Here is a 19334-nt window from a genome sequence, read left to right on the forward strand (position 1 = left end):
AGACAATCACCTGTTCTCATTCTCACGATCAGATTCAGAATCCAATTTCTGTATTCGCACAAATCGATGAATTGGTTACCTAATAATTCCTGATATTAACCCCTTGTCTCCCTTCCACCGCACCCCCTTATCCTCTCTTCTTTGCCTTTCTCCCTCCCTCTCTCCCCCCCACCCAATCCTCCTCTCCATCTCTCCCCCAATAGTGACGTGCCCTCCCAATGCTGAGTACATAGAGTGTGGCCCAGCCTGCATCCCCAGCTGTAAGGAACCCTCCACCAACTGCACTGGCTCCTGTATCAGTGCGTGTTTCTGTAAGCCAGGCTTCGTGTTCAAAGGCAGACGCTGTGTCCCCATAGAAACCTGTGGCTGTCTGGAGGGAGGTGACTACTATGAGGTACGAGACCATCTGGGATTGTTAGTCTGTGGTTAAGAATGTACAATATGATAGAATATGACACAATACAATGTGATATACAATATTATATGTGATATATCATACGGAATACCATACGATATATGATACACTATATACGATGTGATACACAATAACATACGATATCATATGATACACTACTTTTACTGTCCAGAATGTCCACTCACATGGAAATTGATGTTGCTCAGGTAAGCACATCACCAATGTGACCAACCGCCTCGATTCGGTCTTATGTTGCAAAATTTTAATTGTATTTTTTTTTTACATTGGTAGAAAATAGAGGCTCAGAGCTAGAAAATGGTATATCATACACTGCAGTTCGGGAACAATGCGAAAGTAATTCTGCTTTGAAAGTTGATAAACTTGTAACCCCACTTTTGAGAAAATGGCCCTTGAATGTTTTGGGACACCTACTGGAGAGTTCTTCTTTGTGTACACCCATTCAGCATCGTTCACACCCTCTTAAGCCTTAGCCCCACCCATCTCCTTAAGGATTGTGAGGCCATGTGCTAAACAGTGAGGACAGTAGTGTACAACCAAATATTTCAAGACTAAAGGCTGGTTTATACTACTTCTATCAACATGTCTGTATACAGTTGTCGCAATGACATCATGAACATTCTATTGTCGTTGTTGTTATGAAAAAGTATGAACCAAAAATGAAAGTCTGCATGACATCAGCAACCTGGGGGTCCAAAATAGCATAACTGGTGCATTTTAACAGCAATATCCCACTGGCTATAAGGTGAATGCACCAATTTGTAAGTCGCTCTGGATAAGACCGTCTGTTAAATGACGTAAATGTAAAATGTAAATGTAAATAAACACATCAGTTTAAAAATGAATTTAGTATATGTCAATCTAGCAAACCAGGCAACTAAAAGCAACTTTCTAAACTATGTTTTTGGTTCGTTTCTAGCTTGTTAGAAGGTGTAAACGGTACAGTGAAAAGGTTACTTGCATAGTGGAGTCTTTTGTTTAGTCATGTAGCTAGCTAGCTAGTTAAACAACAAACCATAATCCCAACTCTTAACATTACTACCCTGCGTGAATCTACAGTTAGCTAAAGCTAACCAACTAGCTAGGTTCAATGTTAGATAGCGAGCTAACATTAGGCCATAACTAGCAATGCAAATGCCTCTGAGATACGAATAACATTACTACACAAATCAAACATGCAACGTTAGCTAGCGTTAGCTTTAACTTGCAATGAAAATGACTTTCTGCCAAAATTAGAAATGTATAATATCTGAAAATGTAAATAGCTAGACTTTCTTACATGGATGAACACTTTTCCCTCTCTGTCACGGATGCCATGGTTGCCCTTAGTTTGAAGATGTAATCCAGAAAGGTGTTTTATACAACAGCCTTTTGTGTTCTCTTTTCGACTCCCTCCGCATTTGCAATCAAACGCCAGAATTTTCTCCATCTCCTTAGCTATCATACTCTGCTTCCACAGGGCATTCCACTGTTTATTAAACTCGGTCCTCCAGAAATTGGAGAGCAACACTTGTGCAGTTCTTCGGGATATCTTTCAACTAAGCCACTTTAGAAAGGATTACCTACACATACTAAATAGCTCGTTATAGACAGAAGTGTGCTAAATGGCAGACAAATCCAAACTCATCTCTCGGCATGTCCAGCCCATCCATTATCGCAGCCAATCATGGGTAGTGGAAAAGTTCCTGTCTTTGTCGTGGCTAAACCAACTAGGCTTGTAATTTCACAATTTTATTTGTTTTAAGAGATAGCATATACGTTTGTTTTTAAGGCACATGAAAGTTCACCTGTTCCAGAAGGCATTTCTGCCAAAGAATGCATTTTGATTACAAAAAAAATGCCTCTCCTGTGAAGTAGTGATGGGCGACATAGGCCTAGTTTCCTGAAACGAGTCACAAATATCCTTTAAAAAGGACCAACGACGCAAGGAACACACACATACATTCACAGAATGCACAAATAAACAAAAAAAAGTATATTATCTAACAACATGTTAATAATTCCTCTCTCCCTGTCTCTGTCCTTTTAGCCAGGAGAGATCATCTTTGGTGACGGCTGCTCCAAGCTGTGTCGTTGTGCCGGAAACTACACCCTGGACTGTGTGGACAACTCCTGCTCTCCCACGGAGGAGTGCCGCAACGGTGCATGCTATCCTAAAGGTACTGTTATCTGACTTATAATGACTTGTATTAGCTGAGTTATCATAACTTGTATTAGCCCAGTTATTATAACTTGTAATAGATCAGTTATCATAACTTGTATTAGCTCAGTTATCATAACTTGTAAAAGCTCAGTTATCATAACTTGTATTAGCTGAGTTGTCGTAATTTGTATTAGCTCAGTTATCATACCTTGTATTAGCTGTGTTATCATAACTTGTATTAGCTGAGTTATCATAACTTCTATTACCTCAGATATCATAAGTTGTATTAGCTCAGTTATTGTATTAGCTAAGTTATCATAACTTATATTAACTGTGTTATAATAACTTGTATTAGCTCAGTTATCTTAACTTGAATTAGCTCACTTATCATAACTTGTATTAGGTCACTTATAATAACTTGTATAAAAATGAAAGGTTCTTAGAATCAATTATATTGTTAAGGAGTACCATCGTGAAACCCTTGGAAATATCCAACTTACAGTAAAGTGGATCGTTCCTAGAGTTTGATTCCTAGCTATGCAAACAGACAGCCATATATACAGTAAACATGTATTATGTGTGGCTTGGAGAACACTATTTACATCATGTCAGGCATCACTTGGTGAAAAAACTAACCCAAACTATGTGAACACTGAGTCAGTATTCTTTCCACCAGCCAATTACTAATCTCACTCACAACTTTATATCACTATTCCCCCCAGCCACCTCTACCTGTGTAGCATCTAGCGACCCTCACTACACCACCTTCGACAAGAAGAAGTACAACTTCATGGGGAACTGCAGCTACCTGATGTCAGAGCCCTGTAACCACACGTCAGTGCCTCACTACGAGGTGCATGCCGACAATGAAAACCGCTTCAACAAACCAACCATCTCCTACCTGAAGGCTGTGCATGTGTATGTGCGCAGCGTGAAGATCTCCATCCTGAAGGGAGGCACAGTGCAGGTGAGAACGAGAGGGATTGATGGAGGGATGGGGTTGGGGGTAGAGAGAGAGAGAGAGAGAGAGAGAGAGAGAGAGAGAGAGAGAGAGATGGAGATAGATAAGAATGACATTTGAAAATGTTTAAAAACATAACAATGGAAACAAATACTGATAAAATGCAGAGCCGATGTAAAGTAACATACACAGTCAAAAACATATGGAAATGTCTGCTCTACCCAAAATTACAACCAAATAATTGCAGCCTTACCGCAAAAGTGGAAGAGGAAAGTGGAAGGGGGAGAAAGTAAGGAACTTGTCTGTCGGCCTTGCATTAAAGAACATAATTGGTTAACGAAAACTGTGATAAATAGAAAAGTATATCAGTTTCACTTAAGGACCAAAGGATTGACAGCCGTCCCATATAGATTGCAAAATAGTTGGGAAGAGATCTTTGACGTACCGATCCCATGGCATAGTGTTTATGAACTGACACGCAAAACGACACCGGATTCAAAAATTAGAATCTTTCAATTTAAATTATTATATAAAATTCTTGCTACCAATAGAATGTTATTTATATGGGGGATACAATCTTCCCAGCTCTGCAGGTTTTGCTGTGAAGAGACAGAATCATTAGATCATTTGTTTTGGTTCTGTCCATTTGTAGCTTGTTTTTGGACACAGGTCCAGGAATGGCTAAAGGATTGCAATATTAACCTGGAACTAACCTTGCAGATAGCATTACTGGGTGATCTGAAAAGTCATAGTCAATCAATCAATAATATAATAATACTTTTAGCAAAAATGTTTATTTTTAATTCACAATCTGTAGAAGCAATGAGAATAGAAAGGTTCAGAATTTTTGTAAAACATCACATTACGGTCGAAATATATATGGCAAATAGAAATCCTATATGGATGGTGTTAAGAGATAGATGGGAGGTATTGAATAGAGTTGAAGGATGGGACTAGTAACAAATAACAACAAATAATAACAAAGATAGCTAATAATGTAAGCATACTGTGTCCATAATAAGTATATAGGTTGTATGTTGGGAGCTTTTGGGAAGGAGCACAGTTAGAAAGATATGGCATATAGAAGCAAACCGGATGGACACCATGAAAATGATCGGAGAGGTTGAGAGTAGAAGAAGATCAGGAGCAAAAAAAAAAAAAAAATATATATATATATATATATATATATATATATATATAATAGAATTATTGTAAAATTAACTCTGTCCATAAGGTGTAGATAGTAAGTATAGACCAGAAGTAGAGGCCTGGGCATTGTTGTTCACTAATTTACTCCAAGTAGGGAAAGGATGGTGGGGTTGAAAAGTAATAAAGGGGAGTATATATATAAAAAAATTAAATAAACATGGGGGATTGGAAGTGATGCAGACAATTACATTCATAGAAGATACAATCTATCTGCAATATTAAGCTGATCCATTCCCCCCAAAAAAAAATAAAAAATAAAAAATAAGAAATAAAAAAATAAAAAATAAAGAACAGTCAAAAACAGTCAAGAACAGTTTGTCATTCTATTGAATAAATCTTTATTGTCACCAAAGGGAAATTCCTGAGCAGCATTAAATATATTGAACAAAAATATAAAGGAAACATGTAAAGTGCTGCTCCCATTTTTAATGAGATGAAATATATGATCCCAGAAATGTTCCATACGCACAAAGAGCTTATTTATATGAATTGTTATGCACAAATGTGTGTACATCCCTGTTAGTGAGCATTTCATCCTTTGTCAAGATAATGCATTCACATGACAGGTATGGTATTTCAAGAAGCGGATTAAACAGCATGATCATTACACAGGTGTACCTTGTGCTGGGGACAATAAAAGGCCACTCTAAAATATGCAGTTTTGTCAAATAACACAATGCCAGAGGTGTCTCAAGTCTTTATGGAGCGTGCAATTGTAATGCTGACTGCTGGAGTGCCCACCAGAGCTGTTTCCAGAGAACTGAATGTTCATTTCTCTACCATAAGCCACCTCCAACGTCGTTTTAGAGAATTTGGTGGTACGTCCAACCGGCCTCACAAACGCAAACCATGTGTAACCACACCAACCCAGGACCTCCACATCTGGCTTCTTCACCTGCGGGATCGTCAGAGGGGGGATGGGGTGTGCTCAGGAGTATTTCTGTCTGCAGTAAAACCCCTTTGTAGGGACAAACTCATTGGCTGGGACTGGCTCCCCAGAGGTTTACCTAGCGGCCAAGTGGATGGGCCTATGCCCTCCCAGGCCCACCCATGGCTGTGCCCCTACCCAGTCATGTGAAATCCATTGATTAGGGCCTAATTTTTTTTTCAATTGACTGATTTCCTTATTTGAACTAAAATTCAGTAAAATCTTAGAAATTGTTGCATGTTGCGTTAAATTCTTTGTTCATTATACATAAAATTCATGCAAAACACAAATACTGGACAGCTTAAAAATAGGAAAGCTAAAAAGCATGCCCCTCACTAACCCATGTCTGTGTCCTCTTCTCCTCCTAGTTGAATGGTACCAATGTGAACATCCCACTGACACCAGCTACAGGCGTGTCTGTTTTGAAGTCTGGTAAACACTACACTGTAGCCATGGACTTTGGTGTGACCGTACGATATGACGGAAACCACTACATGGACATCAAAGTCATCAAGGAGTGAGTCAAAACTGCTTCACACACACACTGAAGAAAGAGAACATACAAACACTGAAGAGAACACACACACTGAGCTAGAGAGAGAGAGAGAGAGAGAGAGAGAGACAGAGAGAGAGAGAGAGAGAGAGAGAGAGAGAGAGAGAGAGAGAGAGAGAGAGAGAGAGACCAAAAATGGGGTCTATGCAGCTTGGTTTCCCTATTACAGTTTTGGTGACCCCGACATGATATACCCTAAAAATAGCTATAATAACACAACACAAAACATATTAACCAAATAGAAACTTCTCACATTGTAATATTTTTATTTTATAAAGTTGTCATTACAATGCTTGAGAAAATCCTTGACTCATAGGCCAATTTTCTCCTCTGTATTCAGCTATAAAGACAAGCTGTGTGGACTGTGTGGAGACTACAATGGAAACTCCAAAGATGACTTCAGGAAACCAGACGGTTCTCTGACCACCAACCCCAATGACTTTGGACACAGCTGGGTCACAGATCCCAAGTTAGTCTGGCCACCATTTACACACACACACACACACACACACAAACACACACACACACACACACACATACACACACACACACACACACACACACACACACACACACACACACACACACACACACACACACACACACACACACACACACACACAGGCACTCACATATAACAACTACACACACACAGGCACTCACACACAACTGATTCACTCTTTCTCTCACTCCAGTTGTAACAAGAAGCCCAACACCACCGTCCCAGGCTGTACTGATGATGAACTGGACAGGTATGAGAGCTCTGGCTACTGCGGCATGCTACTGGACAAGAACGGACCGTTCGCTGTCTGTCACCCCAAGGTCAACCCCAATGTGAGTAACTAGCGTAATGTGTGGTATATAGCGTCTTACCCCAATGTGTGTAATTACTGTAATGTATGGTGTATAGGTTCTTTACGATAAAAGAAAGTTTGTTTAATGTGTGAAATCTCACTCCCAAGAAAGACATTTTGCAAATGTATAGACACATTTAGTTTAGGAATGTTTAAATACGTTTTATACAATTTACTTCAATGAACTTTATTTTTGCACGTAAGTAACCAAAACCTCCAAGCTTTGTGAGCAAATCGATGACACTTGTACCTTTATGTGTGTCTATTTCAGAGTTTCTTCCAGGACTGTCTGTTTGACCTGTGCGAGCTGGATGGTGCTCAACCCATTCTGTGTGAGTCCATCGAGTCCTACGTCAACGAGTGTCAGGACCGAGGAGTCACCATCGGAACCTGGAGGAACAGCACTTTCTGCCGTGAGTATTGATCAGTGTTGGGGTCAATTCCATTTAAATTCCAGTCATTTCAGAAAATAAACCAAATTCTCATTCCAAATATTCCTCACTGAAAAGCATTAAAGATAATTGAAATTGGTATTTCGATGTGCTTCCTGAATTGACTGGAATTGCAGTGGAATTGACCCCAACCCTGGAACAGATTCATGTTATACATGCTAATAACAAGGAAGAGACGGATATTGATGATGAAGATGGAAATTGTAGTGATCAATATAATAATCATTCATTCACTCACCAAAGACCCTGCTGCTATTAGCACGTCAAAGACCAAACAATCCACTCAAACAGTACTATTCCGTATAATCAACAAATTCATTACTAAGCGACAGTCATGTTTTAAAGTAGACCTATCTCCTAATGTCTCCTCTTCCCTCCTTCTCTCCAGCTCTGACATGCCCCCCCAACAGTCAGTACGTGCCCTGTGCCGCCCCTTGTCAGCCCACCTGTGCCTCCAGACCCCCCACGGGGTGTGATGCTCCCTGTTCAGAGGGTTGTGTGTGTGACCCTGGTTATATCCTCAGTGCCGGGAAGTGTGTCAAAGAGAACACCTGTGGCTGCAAACACACCAACGGACAGTACTACGAGGTGAGTTTGTTGTGTGCGTGTTTGTGTGTTTATGTGTGTGTGTCAAGTGATGGACATAGTGTGTGTGTGTGTGTGACGTGTATGTAACCAACCAGCAACCAATCACTGATTAACTATTGTCTCTCCCTCCCTCCTTCCCTCCCTCTCCCCCCTCTCTCCCTCCAGCCTGGTGAGGATTGGTACGTGGAGGACTGTCAGATGAAATGTTACTGTAACGCTCCCTTCGTCACCTGCAGTCCCTCTGATTGCCCTCCAATGCACGAGTGTAAGGTCCAGGGTGGAGAGCTGGACTGCTACCCTACAAGTAAGTCCACTTACATAAACAGTCTGTACAAACACCCACAAATACTCAAAATGGTGTTTTGACGTCTGACGTGTTGGAAGTCAGGGTAGGTTACCAGGCTGTGATCATATGAGTTGACCAGACAGCACAAACTGTTCTGAGACTAGGCTATAATGTCTCTCTATCTTATATCTCATGATGTCTCCCTCTATCCCTCAGCCCCAACTACAGTCAAACCAACTACTCCCAAACCAACTACACCTAAACCAACTACTCCCAAGCCTACTACTCCAAAACCTCCAGGTGAGATTAACAGACAATCACCTGTTCTCATTCTCACGATCAGATTCAGAATCCAATTTCTGTATTCGCACAAATCGATGAATTGGTTACCTAATAATTCCTGATATTAACCCCTTGTCTCCCTTCCACCGCACCCCCTTATCCTCTCTTCTTTGCCTTTCTCCCTCCCTCTCTCCCCCCCACCCAATCCTCCTCTCCATCTCTCCCCCAATAGTGACGTGCCCTCCCAATGCTGAGTACATAGAGTGTGGCCCAGCCTGCATCCCCAGCTGTAAGGAACCCTCCACCAACTGCACTGGCTCCTGTATCAGTGCGTGTTTCTGTAAGCCAGGCTTCGTGTTCAAAGGCAGACGCTGTGTCCCCATAGAAACCTGTGGCTGTCTGGAGGGAGGTGACTACTATGAGGTACGAGACCATCTGGGATTGTTAGTCTGTGGTTAAGAATGTACAATATGATAGAATATGACACAATACAATGTGATATACAATATTATATGTGATATATCATACGGAATACCATACGATATATGATACACTATATACGATGTGATACACAATAACATACGATATCATATGATACACTACTTTTACTGTCCAGAATGTCCACTCACATGGAAATTGATGTTGCTCAGGTAAGCACATCACCAATGTGACCAACCGCCTCGATTCGGTCTTATGTTGCAAAATTTTAATTGTATTTTTTTTTTACATTGGTAGAAAATAGAGGCTCAGAGCTAGAAAATGGTATATCATACACTGCAGTTCGGGAACAATGCGAAAGTAATTCTGCTTTGAAAGTTGATAAACTTGTAACCCCACTTTTGAGAAAATGGCCCTTGAATGTTTTGGGACACCTACTGGAGAGTTCTTCTTTGTGTACACCCATTCAGCATCGTTCACACCCTCTTAAGCCTTAGCCCCACCCATCTCCTTAAGGATTGTGAGGCCATGTGCTAAACAGTGAGGACAGTAGTGTACAACCAAATATTTCAAGACTAAAGGCTGGTTTATACTACTTCTATCAACATGTCTGTATACAGTTGTCGCAATGACATCATGAACATTCTATTGTCGTTGTTGTTATGAAAAAGTATGAACCAAAAATGAAAGTCTGCATGACATCAGCAACCTGGGGGTCCAAAATAGCATAACTGGTGCATTTTAACAGCAATATCCCACTGGCTATAAGGTGAATGCACCAATTTGTAAGTCGCTCTGGATAAGACCGTCTGTTAAATGACGTAAATGTAAAATGTAAATGTAAATAAACACATCAGTTTAAAAATGAATTTAGTATATGTCAATCTAGCAAACCAGGCAACTAAAAGCAACTTTCTAAACTATGTTTTTGGTTCGTTTCTAGCTTGTTAGAAGGTGTAAACGGTACAGTGAAAAGGTTACTTGCATAGTGGAGTCTTTTGTTTAGTCATGTAGCTAGCTAGCTAGTTAAACAACAAACCATAATCCCAACTCTTAACATTACTACCCTGCGTGAATCTACAGTTAGCTAAAGCTAACCAACTAGCTAGGTTCAATGTTAGATAGCGAGCTAACATTAGGCCATAACTAGCAATGCAAATGCCTCTGAGATACGAATAACATTACTACACAAATCAAACATGCAACGTTAGCTAGCGTTAGCTTTAACTTGCAATGAAAATGACTTTCTGCCAAAATTAGAAATGTATAATATCTGAAAATGTAAATAGCTAGACTTTCTTACATGGATGAACACTTTTCCCTCTCTGTCACGGATGCCATGGTTGCCCTTAGTTTGAAGATGTAATCCAGAAAGGTGTTTTATACAACAGCCTTTTGTGTTCTCTTTTCGACTCCCTCCGCATTTGCAATCAAACGCCAGAATTTTCTCCATCTCCTTAGCTATCATACTCTGCTTCCACAGGGCATTCCACTGTTTTTTAAACTCGGTCCTCCAGAAATTGGAGAGCAACACTTGTGCAGTTCTTCGGGATATCTTTCAACTAAGCCACTTTAGAAAGGATTACCTACACATACTAAATAGCTCGTTATAGACAGAAGTGTGCTAAATGGCAGACAAATCCAAACTCATCTCTCGGCATGTCCAGCCCATCCATTATCGCAGCCAATCATGGGTAGTGGAAAAGTTCCTGTCTTTGTCGTGGCTAAACCAACTAGGCTTGTAATTTCACAATTTTATTTGTTTTAAGAGATAGCATATACGTTTGTTTTTAAGGCACATGAAAGTTCACCTGTTCCAGAAGGCATTTCTGCCAAAGAATGCATTTTGATTACAAAAAAAATGCCTCTCCTGTGAAGTAGTGATGGGCGACATAGGCCTAGTTTCCTGAAACGAGTCACAAATATCCTTTAAAAAGGACCAACGACGCAAGGAACACACACATACATTCACAGAATGCACAAATAAACAAAAAAAAGTATATTATCTAACAACATGTTAATAATTCCTCTCTCCCTGTCTCTGTCCTTTTAGCCAGGAGAGATCATCTTTGGTGACGGCTGCTCCAAGCTGTGTCGTTGTGCCGGAAACTACACCCTGGACTGTGTGGACAACTCCTGCTCTCCCACGGAGGAGTGCCGCAACGGTGCATGCTATCCTAAAGGTACTGTTATCTGACTTATAATGACTTGTATTAGCTGAGTTATCATAACTTGTATTAGCCCAGTTATTATAACTTGTAATAGATCAGTTATCATAACTTGTATTAGCTCAGTTATCATAACTTGTAAAAGCTCAGTTATCATAACTTGTATTAGCTGAGTTGTCGTAATTTGTATTAGCTCAGTTATCATACCTTGTATTAGCTGTGTTATCATAACTTGTATTAGCTGAGTTATCATAACTTCTATTACCTCAGATATCATAAGTTGTATTAGCTCAGTTATTGTATTAGCTAAGTTATCATAACTTATATTAACTGTGTTATAATAACTTGTATTAGCTCAGTTATCTTAACTTGAATTAGCTCACTTATCATAACTTGTATTAGGTCACTTATAATAACTTGTATAAAAATGAAAGGTTCTTAGAATCAATTATATTGTTAAGGAGTACCATCGTGAAACCCTTGGAAATATCCAACTTACAGTAAAGTGGATCGTTCCTAGAGTTTGATTCCTAGCTATGCAAACAGACAGCCATATATACAGTAAACATGTATTATGTGTGGCTTGGAGAACACTATTTACATCATGTCAGGCATCACTTGGTGAAAAAACTAACCCAAACTATGTGAACACTGAGTCAGTATTCTTTCCACCAGCCAATTACTAATCTCACTCACAACTTTATATCACTATTCCCCCCAGCCACCTCTACCTGTGTAGCATCTAGCGACCCTCACTACACCACCTTCGACAAGAAGAAGTACAACTTCATGGGGAACTGCAGCTACCTGATGTCAGAGCCCTGTAACCACACGTCAGTGCCTCACTACGAGGTGCATGCCGACAATGAAAACCGCTTCAACAAACCAACCATCTCCTACCTGAAGGCTGTGCATGTGTATGTGCGCAGCGTGAAGATCTCCATCCTGAAGGGAGGCACAGTGCAGGTGAGAACGAGAGGGATTGATGGAGGGATGGGGTTGGGGGTAGAGAGAGAGAGAGAGAGAGAGAGAGAGAGAGAGAGAGAGAGATGGAGATAGATAAGAATGACATTTGAAAATGTTTAAAAACATAACAATGGAAACAAATACTGATAAAATGCAGAGCCGATGTAAAGTAACATACACAGTCAAAAACATATGGAAATGTCTGCTCTACCCAAAATTACAACCAAATAATTGCAGCCTTACCGCAAAAGTGGAAGAGGAAAGTGGAAGGGGGAGAAAGTAAGGAACTTGTCTGTCGGCCTTGCATTAAAGAACATAATTGGTTAACGAAAACTGTGATAAATAGAAAAGTATATCAGTTTCACTTAAGGACCAAAGGATTGACAGCCGTCCCATATAGATTGCAAAATAGTTGGGAAGAGATCTTTGACGTACCGATCCCATGGCATAGTGTTTATGAACTGACACGCAAAACGACACCGGATTCAAAAATTAGAATCTTTCAATTTAAATTATTATATAAAATTCTTGCTACCAATAGAATGTTATTTATATGGGGGATACAATCTTCCCAGCTCTGCAGGTTTTGCTGTGAAGAGACAGAATCATTAGATCATTTGTTTTGGTTCTGTCCATTTGTAGCTTGTTTTTGGACACAGGTCCAGGAATGGCTAAAGGATTGCAATATTAACCTGGAACTAACCTTGCAGATAGCATTACTGGGTGATCTGAAAAGTCATAGTCAATCAATCAATAATATAATAATACTTTTAGCAAAAATGTTTATTTTTAATTCACAATCTGTAGAAGCAATGAGAATAGAAAGGTTCAGAATTTTTGTAAAACATCACATTACGGTCGAAATATATATGGCAAATAGAAATCCTATATGGATGGTGTTAAGAGATAGATGGGAGGTATTGAATAGAGTTGAAGGATGGGACTAGTAACAAATAACAACAAATAATAACAAAGATAGCTAATAATGTAAGCATACTGTGTCCATAATAAGTATATAGGTTGTATGTTGGGAGCTTTTGGGAAGGAGCACAGTTAGAAAGATATGGCATATAGAAGCAAACCGGATGGACACCATGAAAATGATCGGAGAGGTTGAGAGTAGAAGAAGATCAGGAGCAAAAAAAAAAAAAAAATATATATATATATATATATATATATATATATATATAATAGAATTATTGTAAAATTAACTCTGTCCATAAGGTGTAGATAGTAAGTATAGACCAGAAGTAGAGGCCTGGGCATTGTTGTTCACTAATTTACTCCAAGTAGGGAAAGGATGGTGGGGTTGAAAAGTAATAAAGGGGAGTATATATATAAAAAAATTAAATAAACATGGGGGATTGGAAGTGATGCAGACAATTACATTCATAGAAGATACAATCTATCTGCAATATTAAGCTGATCCATTCCCCCCAAAAAAAAATAAAAAATAAAAAATAAGAAATAAAAAAATAAAAAATAAAGAACAGTCAAAAACAGTCAAGAACAGTTTGTCATTCTATTGAATAAATCTTTATTGTCACCAAAGGGAAATTCCTGAGCAGCATTAAATATATTGAACAAAAATATAAAGGAAACATGTAAAGTGCTGCTCCCATTTTTAATGAGATGAAATATATGATCCCAGAAATGTTCCATACGCACAAAGAGCTTATTTATATGAATTGTTATGCACAAATGTGTGTACATCCCTGTTAGTGAGCATTTCATCCTTTGTCAAGATAATGCATTCACATGACAGGTATGGTATTTCAAGAAGCGGATTAAACAGCATGATCATTACACAGGTGTACCTTGTGCTGGGGACAATAAAAGGCCACTCTAAAATATGCAGTTTTGTCAAATAACACAATGCCAGAGGTGTCTCAAGTCTTTATGGAGCGTGCAATTGTAATGCTGACTGCTGGAGTGCCCACCAGAGCTGTTTCCAGAGAACTGAATGTTCATTTCTCTACCATAAGCCACCTCCAACGTCGTTTTAGAGAATTTGGTGGTACGTCCAACCGGCCTCACAAACGCAAACCATGTGTAACCACACCAACCCAGGACCTCCACATCTGGCTTCTTCACCTGCGGGATCGTCAGAGGGGGGATGGGGTGTGCTCAGGAGTATTTCTGTCTGCAGTAAAACCCCTTTGTAGGGACAAACTCATTGGCTGGGACTGGCTCCCCAGAGGTTTACCTAGCTGCCAAGTGGATGGGCCTATGCCCTCCCAGGCCCACCCATGGCTGTGCCCCTACCCAGTCATGTGAAATCCATTGATTAGGGCCTAATTTTTTTTTCAATTGACTGATTTCCTTATTTGAACTAAAATTCAGTAAAATCTTAGAAATTGTTGCATGTTGCGTTAAATTCTTTGTTCATTATACATAAAATTCATGCAAAACACAAATACTGGACAGCTTAAAAATAGGAAAGCTAAAAAGCATGCCCCTCACTAACCCATGTCTGTGTCCTCTTCTCCTCCTAGTTGAATGGTACCAATGTGAACATCCCACTGACACCAGCTACAGGCGTGTCTGTTTTGAAGTCTGGTAAACACTACACTGTAGCCATGGACTTTGGTGTGACCGTACGATATGACGGAAACCACTACATGGACATCAAAGTCATCAAGGAGTGAGTCAAAACTGCTTCACACACACACTGAAGAAAGAGAACATACAAACACTGAAGAGAACACACACACTGAGCTAGAGAGAGAGAGAGAGAGAGAGAGAGAGACAGAGAGAGAGAGAGAGAGAGAGAGAGAGAGAGAGAGAGAGAGAGAGAGAGAGAGAGACCAAAAATGGGGTCTATGCAGCTTGGTTTCCCTATTACAGTTTTGGTGACCCCGACATGATATACCCTAAAAATAGCTATAATAACACAACACAAAACATATTAACCAAATAGAAACTTCTCACATTGTAATATTTTTATTTTATAAAGTTGTCATTACAATGCTTGAGAAAATCCTTGACTCATAGGCCAATTTTCTCCTCTGTATTCAGCTATAAAGACAAGCTGTGTGGACTGTGTGGAGACTACAATGGAAACTCCAAAGATGACTTCAGGAAACCAGACGGTTCTCTGACCACCAACCCCAATGACTTTGGACACAGCTGGGTCACAGATCCCAAGTTAGTCTGGCCACCATTTACACACACACACACACACACACACAAACACACACACACACACACACACATACACACACACACACACACACACACACACACACACACACACACACACACACACACACACACACACACACACACACACACACACACACACACACACACACAGGCACTCACATATAACAACTACACACACACAGGCACTCACACACAACTGATTCACTCTTTCTCTCACTCCAGTTGTAACAAGAAGCCCAACACCACCGTCCCAGGCTGTACTGATGATGAACTGGACAGGTATGAGAGCTCTGGCTACTGCGGCATGCTACTGGACAAGAACGGACCGTTCGCTGTCTGTCACCCCAAGGTCAACCCCAATGTGAGTAACTAGCGTAATGTGTGGTATATAGCGTCTTACCCCAATGTGTGTAATTACTGTAATGTATGGTGTATAGGTTCTTTACGATAAAAGAAAGTTTGTTTAATGTGTGAAATCTCACTCCCAAGAAAGACATTTTGCAAATGTATAGACACATTTAGTTTAGGAATGTTTAAATACGTTTTATACAATTTACTTCAATGAACTTTATTTTTGCACGTAAGTAACCAAAACCTCCAAGCTTTGTGAGCAAATCGATGACACTTGTACCTTTATGTGTGTCTATTTCAGAGTTTCTTCCAGGACTGTCTGTTTGACCTGTGCGAGCTGGATGGTGCTCAACCCATTCTGTGTGAGTCCATCGAGTCCTACGTCAACGAGTGTCAGGACCGAGGAGTCACCATCGGAACCTGGAGGAACAGCACTTTCTGCCGTGAGTATTGATCAGTGTTGGGGTCAATTCCATTTAAATTCCAGTCATTTCAGAAAAGAAACCAAATTCTCATTCCAAATATTCCTCACTGAAAAGCATTAAAGATAATTGAAATTGGTATTTCGATGTGCTTCCTGAATTGACTGGAATTGCAGTGGAATTGACCCCAACCCTGGAACAGATTCATGTTATACATGCTAATAACAACGAAGAGACGGATATTGATGATGAAGATGGAAATTGTAGTGATCAATATAATAATCATTCATTCACTCACCAAAGACCCTGCTGCTATTAGCACGTCAAAGACCAAACAATCCACTCAAACAGTACTATTCCGTATAATCAACAAATTCATTACTAAGCAACAGTCATGTTTTAAAGTAGACCTATCTCCTAATGTCTCCTCTTCCCTCCTTCTCTCCAGCTCTGACATGCCCCCCCAACAGTCAGTACGTGCCCTGTGCCGCCCCTTGTCAGCCCACCTGTGCCTCCAGACCCCCCACGGGGTGTGATGCTCCCTGTTCAGAGGGTTGTGTGTGTGACCCTGGTTATATCCTCAGTGCCGGGAAGTGTGTCAAAGAGAACACCTGTGGCTGCAAACACACCAACGGACAGTACTACGAGGTGAGTTTGTTGTGTGCGTGTTTGTGTGTTTATGTGTGTGTGTCAAGTGATGGACATAGTGTGTGTGTGTGTGTGACGTGTATGTAACCAACCAGCAACCAATCACTGATTAACTATTGTCTCTCCCTCCCTCCTTCCCTCCCTCTCCCCCCTCTCTCCCTCCAGCCTGGTGAGGAGTGGTACGTGGAGGACTGTCAGATGAAATGTTACTGTAACGCTCCCTTCGTCACCTGCAGTCCCTCTGATTGCCCTCCAATGCACGAGTGTAAGGTCCAGGGTGGAGAGCTGGACTGCTACCCTACAAGTAAGTCCACTTACATAAACAGTCTGTACAAACACCCACAAATACTCAAAATGGTGTTTTGACGTCTGACGTGTTGGAAGTCAGGGTAGGTTACCAGGCTGTGATCATATGAGTTGACCAGACAGCACAAACTGTTCTGAGACTAGGCTATAATGTCTCTCTATCTTATATCTCATGATGTCTCCCTCTATCCCTCAGCCCCAACTACAGTCAAACCAACTACTCCCAAACCAACTACACCTAAACCAACTACTCCCAAGCCTACTACTCCAAAACCTCCAGGTGAGATTAACAGACAATCACCTGTTCTCATTCTCACGATCAGATTCAGAATCCAATTTCTGTATTCGCACAAATCGATGAATTGGTTACCTAATAATTCCTGATATTAACCCCTTGTCTCCCTTCCACCGCACCCCCTTATCCTCTCTTCTTTGCCTTTCTCCCTCCCTCTCTCCCCCCCACCCAATCCTCCTCTCCCTCTCTCCCCCCAACCCATTCTCCTCCCCCACCCCCCACCCCATTCTCCTCTCCATCTCTCCCCCAATAGTGACGTGCCCTCCCAATGCTGAGTACATAGAGTGTGGCCCAGCCTGCATCCCCAGCTGTAAGGAACCCTCCACCAACTGCACTGGCTCCTGTATCAGTGCGTGTTTCTGTAAGCCAGGCTTCGTGTTCAAAGGCAGACGCTGTGTCCCCATAGAAACCTGTGGCTGTCTGGAGGGAGGTGACTACTATGAGGTACGAGACCATCTGGGATTGTTAGTCTGTGGTTAAGAATGTACAATATGATAGAATATGACACAATACAATGTGATATACAATATTATATGTGATATATCATACGGAATACCATACGATATATGATACACTATATACGATGTGATACACAATAACATACGATATCATATGATACACTACTTTTACTGTCCAGAATGTCCACTCACATGGAAATTGATGTTGCTCAGGTAAGCACATCACCAATGTGACCAACCGCCTCGATTCGGTCTTATGTTGCAAAATTTTAAATTGTATTTTTTTTTACATTGGTAGAAAATAGAGGCTCAGAGCTAGAAAATTGTATATCATACACTGCAGTTCGGGAACAATGCGAAAGTAATTCTGCTTTGAAAGTTGATAAACTTGTAACCCCACTTTTGAGAAAATGGCCCTTGAATGTTTTGGGACACCTACTGGAGAGTTCTTCTTTGTGTACACCCATTCAGCATCGTTCACACCCTCTTAAGCCTTAGCCCCACCCATCTCCTTAAGGATTGTGAGGCCATGTGCTAAACAGTGAGGACGGTAGTGTACAACCAAATATTTCAAGACTAAAGGCTGGTTTATACTACTTCTATCAACATGTCTGTGTACAGTTGTCGCAATGACATCATGAACATTCTATTGTCGTTGTTGTTATGAAAAAGTATGAACCAAAAATGAAAGTCTGCATGACATCAGCAACCTGGGGGTCCAAAATAGCATAACTGGTGCATTTTAACAGCAATATCCCACTGGCTATAAGGTGAATGCACCAATTTGTAAGTCGCTCTGGATAAGACCGTCTGTTAAATGACGTAAATGTAAAATGTAAATGTAAATAAACACATCAGTTTAAAAATGAATTTAGTATATGTCAATCTAGCAAACCAGGCAACTAAAAGCAACTTTCTAAACTATGTTTTTGGTTCGTTTCTAGCTTGTTAGAAGGTGTAAACGGTACAGTGAAAAGGTTACTTGCATAGTGGAGTCTTTTGTTTAGTCATGTAGCTAGCTAGCTAGTTAAACAACAAACCATAATCCCAACTCTTAACATTACTACCCTGCGTGAATCTACAGTTAGCTAAAGCTAACCAACTAGCTAGGTTCAATGTTAGATAGCGAGCTAACATTAGGCCATAACTAGCAATGCAAATGCCTCTGAGATACGAATAACATTACTACACAAATCAAACATGCAACGTTAGCTAGCGTTAGCTTTAACTTGCAATGAAAATGACTTTCTGCCAAAATTAGAAATGTATAATATCTGAAAATGTAAATAGCTAGACTTTCTTACATGGATGAACACTTTTCCCTCTCTGTCACGGATGCCATGGTTGCCCTTAGTTTGAAGATGTAATCCAGAAAGGTGTTTTATACAACAGCCTTTTGTGTTCTCTTTTCGACTCCCTCCGCATTTG

At 40.4% G+C, this 19334-nt stretch overlaps 1 protein-coding gene across 1 annotated transcript in view; it reads left to right on the top strand.

The window, feature by feature from the left end:
* LOC311112677 (IgGFc-binding protein-like) overlaps positions 1-19334 on the top strand; it is a gene marked incomplete at both ends in the record, with an annotated part of 49796 nt that overhangs the window by 12927 nt on the left and 17535 nt on the right. The window contains 21 exons of the mRNA XM_084155811.1: positions 204-394; positions 2463-2592; positions 3299-3543; positions 6043-6191; positions 6568-6696; positions 6923-7061; positions 7353-7494; positions 7922-8121; positions 8287-8425; positions 8624-8707; positions 8919-9112; positions 11181-11310; positions 12017-12261; positions 14757-14905; positions 15280-15408; positions 15649-15787; positions 16079-16220; positions 16648-16847; positions 17013-17151; positions 17350-17433; positions 17702-17892. Of these exons, the coding sequence (XP_084011937.1) occupies positions 204-394; positions 2463-2592; positions 3299-3543; positions 6043-6191; positions 6568-6696; positions 6923-7061; positions 7353-7494; positions 7922-8121; positions 8287-8425; positions 8624-8707; positions 8919-9112; positions 11181-11310; positions 12017-12261; positions 14757-14905; positions 15280-15408; positions 15649-15787; positions 16079-16220; positions 16648-16847; positions 17013-17151; positions 17350-17433; positions 17702-17892 (3290 nt within the window). The remainder of the gene's footprint in view (positions 1-203; positions 395-2462; positions 2593-3298; positions 3544-6042; positions 6192-6567; positions 6697-6922; positions 7062-7352; positions 7495-7921; positions 8122-8286; positions 8426-8623; positions 8708-8918; positions 9113-11180; positions 11311-12016; positions 12262-14756; positions 14906-15279; positions 15409-15648; positions 15788-16078; positions 16221-16647; positions 16848-17012; positions 17152-17349; positions 17434-17701; positions 17893-19334) is intronic.

Source organism: Coregonus lavaretus (assembly GCF_964263955.1).
Source record: "Coregonus lavaretus genome assembly, chromosome: 39".
Lineage (NCBI taxonomy): Eukaryota > Metazoa > Chordata > Actinopteri > Salmoniformes > Salmonidae > Coregonus > Coregonus lavaretus.